At 32.7% G+C, this 6,000-nt stretch overlaps 1 protein-coding gene across 1 annotated transcript; it reads right to left on the bottom strand.

Moving 5' to 3' along the window:
* Positions 1-1,284: 1,284 nt before the first annotated feature.
* LOC108459531 (metalloendoproteinase 4-MMP-like) lies at positions 1,285-2,818 on the bottom strand. Its single transcript, XM_017758917.2, has one exon. It carries the CDS (start codon positions 2,639-2,641, stop codon positions 1,574-1,576), a length of 1,068 nt encoding a protein of 355 aa, XP_017614406.1. The 5' UTR covers positions 2,642-2,818; the 3' UTR covers positions 1,285-1,573.
* Between the last annotated feature and the right edge of the window lie 3,182 nt (positions 2,819-6,000).

Below are 6,000 nucleotides of genomic sequence, written 5' to 3'. Positions count from 1 at the left end.
TTGTATATTGTAAAAATTTCTAATTAAGCGACAAATGCTAAAGGGATTTAGTAAATCCATAAAAACCAAGAGGAAGGTTCTATATTAGTCCTGTGAATAAGATAGGGATTGAAAGGGTAATAATTCATGTATAGTGAATTGGAAAAAAAATATTGGTTGAGGTATATTAAGATAGTGGAGCTAAGCAATTAGGACCAAACCACTATTAATTGAATTGTCTAAGCTTTTTTTCCTTTTCCTTATCATTTAGAAAAGTTTGCAAAGATTTTTAAAATACCAATTCACCTCTCTCTTGGTATTTCTGGGCCTAATAATTGGTATTAGAGTTAGTTCTTTATCAAAAGTTTCACAACCGGGAGAGCCGATCCATGACAAAAATACCAAGTTTAAACATTACAATCAAGGTCAACAACTTTGCAAGAAGACTATTCCATCATGTGCATACTCAATAATTTCTAGGACTTAACAAGCTATTCCATTATAAAATGGGAGCATGAATAACAATATATTACAATAGATGAATACTCAACAATCTCGAAAAAGTGAAGAAGATGAGTGCGAGGAAAAGAAAAAGGTTATTGAGGCGTGTTTAGAATGAAAGTGAGCCATGGTATTTAAACTTGACTAAATATAAATTCAATCAGTTAAGCTATTTTTTGCTCGGCTAAATATATATATTTCTAGTTAAGTAATTTGTATTTATTGAACTTTAAAAAATCGAGTAAAAAAGAATTAAAAAAAGGTTCGAATATATATTTTATTAATTTTTTTTAGTCTTATGCACGAGTCCAACCTCTCAACTTAATTGTTATCGAACAAAAAAATATGATGATTTATAAACAAAAATCTCAATATATTCTTAAAAAAACGTGGGAGTGAGACAGAATTGCTTTAAAATATGTTAATTTCCAACAAATAGTAATACTGTGAACTTGAATTTTATAGACTTCATTAATCAATTCGATAGAACAAGGAGTTATCTCTTGGGCCTTGATTTGAAGAAACAGCAACTCTACGCTGATGTTGGACCCAACTTTGTTCAGTGTGGGTTTTGTTTCTGACGGCTTCGAACTTTTGTTTCATTTGCTTCCGAACAATAATAATACTAAAAATTTCCAACGTATTTTATGAACTGCTTTACTTTTTTTTTTCTTTTCTTTTTTTTATAATTGGAGACGGGGAATGGAAAAGGTTGGAATTAAACTCGAGCTTTAACCATTGTTTTTTTTTTTGATAAATCTGTAACTACAGTACTACTGATGACATGTTACACGTGATGAACAGTTTTGCAATTGATTGCAACAATCACTTTCACAATATGTTTAAAAAGAAATACATAATTAAAAACTATGTCATGTTATGCTCTCAAAGTGCCGTCCCATTATATTAAATGGGGACACAAACGCCTCTATATAGGGATATAGAGTCATAAATCTTCTCCATTTGATCAGGGAGTTTCCTCGTATGACTGTAAAATTTCACCCTATTTCAAGGGTCTGGAATGCTAGCTCCTATTATGGAGATCAGATAATCAAAAGCCAATCACCTTCTAAATTTAAAACAAAAAAGGAAGTTAGATGCAGAAGAAAGAAGCTGCCAAGAACATGGCCGCCCAAAAAGATGGTTCAAATCTCAAACCAATGGCTTGATTTGCTGAAGTGTCAGATTCCAACAAAGAACCAAATGTAAAATTAGGGTTTGATCCATAGAGAGATTGGACTCCTTCTATATCATCTATCGATAAATCGACTTTCTTTTCCCTAGGCTTCAAGCTCGGATACATAACAGCATTTTTTACTGGGCTATGAGCTAAACCCAACAAATGACCGATCTCATGAATCGCCACTGATTCTAAATCCACAGCTACAGTCGATTTCTGCACTCCGAAATCAACGGCCCACGTCTCGGCTGCGTCGAGATGAAACCTCCCGCTCTCAGGTGAAAACGAGTGGGCCAGGATCCCCAACACCCCATCAAACGGCTCCCCATCTCCATGATCACCAGTGTAGAACCCTATTTTGATATCAGCGAACCCATAATCATCCGTTTCTACGAAACTGACCGGAATAACCGATGCCCATCTCGAGAAAGCTCGTTTAAAGGTTTTCCTTATATCCGATAAGCTCAAGTAATGGATCAAATTGTCGGGGGAGATTCCATACGTTAGAGTCATTGGAATGGAACGCGCCCATCGAGGTTTCCCGGGAAAGAACATGTAGTTTTTCTTTACATGCAACGTGGGAGATGATGATTCTCCGTCGGGGATACCACATCTCGGAGCTAAAATTTGAGAGAGCGTACCGTAATCGAGCTTACCCGTAACCAGAAGGCCAAGCCTTGATTGATAATGCTTGATAGCAGATTCAAACTGAGCATCGAATATATCATCTGATACATTATAATCAGGTGATGTTAAATAACCGAAGTAACGTAAGTATTTCTTGATCTCTGACATGGCACTGACATGTCTGCCTCTCTCGGAACTGAGGAATCTATTGTAGCGATAGTACTTATCGACAGTTGAAACAGTTAGTTCCCTGAATGGGAACTCTGGCACTGGTCTTGCCGCCATGTACGGTGGCAAGTTGTGGAGAAAGAAGATGAAGAGAAGGGAAAGAGGGTGAGTGGATGGTAGACGCATGATAAGGGAATGTTGTATTTGGGGGGCATTGGCGTGGAAGGAAGCGTTGTTATAAAGAAAGAACCAAATTTGTAATTATGAAGTGGTTAGTGAATAATTAGAAATTTTGAAAATATAATAGCTTCATGATTATATCTTTTTCTTTGTTTAATTGTGGGATATAATAATGGATAGATTGATTCGTAATTACAGTTTGTACTTACAATGTTGTACTGAAATAATGACCATTTTGGAAGGATGTTCCTCAATCTTTGGTGGTTGATTCTAACTTTAAAGGGCTTCATAATTACGCAATCTTTTTTTAGATAATTGCATTGGATATCCCTAAAGTATGAACTTTATTTTAAATTGATCCTATAAACTTTAAAACATTACTCAAACTATCAATGTTATATCAATTAGGTATTTCTATTGTTAAAACTATTAAATAATACATTAAATTTTATGTGATATAATTTAAAATGAAAATCTTAAAAGAAAAGTAGAATGTTACAACTTAACTTTTTAAAGTTAAAACTAAGAAAAAAGGTATTATCCAAAAAGAGAGTTTACAATAAAGCAACCGTAAAATGTTTTAAAACATCAAAATCAAAATTTTTACAAAGTTTATTTTATTTAATTTTTATTTTAAACTATATCGCATAAGATTTAAATTTTAGATAATGACTAAATTAATCATTTTAGTAATGAAATAATCTTATTAATATAATATAACCTCAATAGTACAAGACGTGTATGGATATTGAATTAACTTGTCGTCAATTAAACAACGCAAAATGCTTCTATTACTTAAATCATAATTCAACACGCAGTTAAGTGTGTGTCTAAATTGTCAAAGTCAAAGGATTTAATATCTATTAATCTTAGTTTTTACTCAATTGGTTTAAGCTACAATAATATGAACCTTTTTTGAGGGTACAAACAAAAAACTTCCAATGACTTGGATGGTAATTGTGTAATATATGTTCCTCAAGGTAAATAGACAGAAGAATATGGTTTAAAATAGTTATATATGTTGAAATTGTATGTTAATTAATCATATAGATTGATTTTAAAAATTTAAGGAATTAAATCATTTTAAGAGAGTGTGTAAAAGTTTATCTAATTCTCAAAAATAACTTATTTATTTAAATTTTTAAAAAATTAACTTATTTATCAATTAATAATTTTTTTTTACATATATAACTAATTTAGCTGAGAAGGTGTGGACCCAAAATAAGGGGAAAAAATTAAATAATAATAAAGAGTAGATTTATGGGCAAAGGACGAAGGAAGGTGGGCATGTCATGTCAGTGCCTAACAAACTATAGGTGTAGTATTGTTTTCTCTTGAAGGTGAGGCAAAAGGCTATATACAGATTGCAAGCAACTGGAAGTAGTGTGTGCAAGTGTAAGTGGTCGTTAAGACTTATCATTGTTGCTGCTGTACGACTCCATCATCGGTTCCTCAACTTCACAATCTCATGAAAAATACTTCTCTGCTGCCTTTCGCTGCTTCCGAACGTGTAAATCACTCCATATCCTTTCCAAAAAGTAAAGAACATGACTGACATGGATGGATCTACCATTTTAGGCAACTACTTACTGCATGGTGTTCCTTAAAGTGATATTAGTTATCCCTTCCTTTTCCCACTTTTTCTCTGTATCTATATTAATCTTCCAATTAGTAAATTATATTCTCATGAGAATGTTTTCTTCTTTTTACGTGTTTATACAAAATGAATAAAAATATTTAATTTTTTTTAGTGAAAGGGTTGGAATTTATTAAAGAAATAAAATCACACCTTACAACAAAACAAAAACCAACAAACAAGTACAACAAAAGGAAAAAAAAAAAACAAACCCTAAAGAAAACAAGAAAACAAACAGAAAGGAACACTAAACTACAAGTCGCCTCTAATGAGCTCTCCCCGACCAACTCTGTATATGCAAAGAAAAAGAGAAGCTCCCAACCCCAATTTATTGATGCTAGTATAACTGTATAAAGAGTAAAACAAACGGTCAGCACCACTGACGGAACCAATACCCCGCCGTCCGCACTCGACTAACTAATGAAAACAATAGACGCGGGCTTAAGTGAATGCCCCACCCGACATAATTTAATGTATAATAAATCAGTTACTAAAATTCTGTGCATTTCTTCAAATTATCTATTTCAAGAATGATTTAGTTTCGTTTTATATCAAAATGGCTTACAGTCAGTAGACAAAGCTTCCAAAACTTCACGTCATCTTTGAGAAATGCAAATGGTTTTGGAATTAATATAACCTTATTTCACATATTCTTCCTTGATTCCCTTTCTTTTGTTGAGACTGTCACCTTTACTTTATAATCATTATCAATTAAGTCCTTGTTAGGATGATTTTTTTGGGTAAAACCTTATTTGGATAGTTACTAATATAAAATGTTAAAAGGCCCAAATATTGAAAGCCTATGCACCACCAGTCGATTATTACTGGACGATGGCCCATTGAGTATAAAGGAATGTAATCCATGAAAAATCATTTCAAAAGAATGCCCAGCGACTTTCTGGGTTTTCCTCAGTTATGGCACTAGGGAGGTATCTGTATCCTATCTTTCAATTATGATTGTATTTTAAATTGTGGTATATTTATATATTTTCATCAAATATTAGCAAAAGTTAAATACATTTCATTTTTTTTCTTCATATAATGTCATAATTATTTCTGTTCCTAGGTTGATCTTCATTCTCTAGCTAAGTACTTTGGTAGCACAATATGAAACTTTTTAACAGACTTAGATTTATGGTGAAATAAAAGAAGTAACCCTGTGTCCAGACATTTGTTGTAAAATAAATAAAAATAAAATATAAAAAAGTAAAGAAAAGGGAGAGAGAGAGTGCTGAAATAATTGAGGCAGTCCCTTCATTGAGGGTGATGTTTGGAGATGATGAGTTATTTTATGAGTTACTCAGAGAAAGGGCCCCTTCCTGACTCAGCACCACTCACCTTTGCTTCAAAATCTATGGTTCTGCTCATCTTGGGGTACACCCATCCCACTTCATAATTATGTTTACAATTTATTTTAATCATGCTTTAGTTATTTGACAAATTTTGCTTCAATCTTATATACTAATCATGATACTAAAATTTAGGATTGAACTATCTAAATTAAACAGATTGTATGGCATTCAATTATGGCATTTCATAAGCTATTGTGATCACCATGCATCTTTCTTTTTCCCCCATTTAGATGACAGGAATAAAGCTTCACTTGTCATCCAAAGCTTACCATTTCTTGCAACATGAATGACTATTATGATGCTATCTTCGATATGACAATGACCCCAAGAACATATTCTCTCCAACATTATAGAATAATACACATTTTTTTTCTTTT

The sequence above is a fragment of the Gossypium arboreum genome, chromosome 11, assembly GCF_025698485.1.
Source record: "Gossypium arboreum isolate Shixiya-1 chromosome 11, ASM2569848v2, whole genome shotgun sequence".
Classification (NCBI taxonomy): Eukaryota; Viridiplantae; Streptophyta; class Magnoliopsida; order Malvales; family Malvaceae; genus Gossypium; species Gossypium arboreum.
The sequence above is the reverse complement of the archived record's forward strand: the minus strand, read 5'-3'. Positions and strand labels throughout refer to the sequence as shown.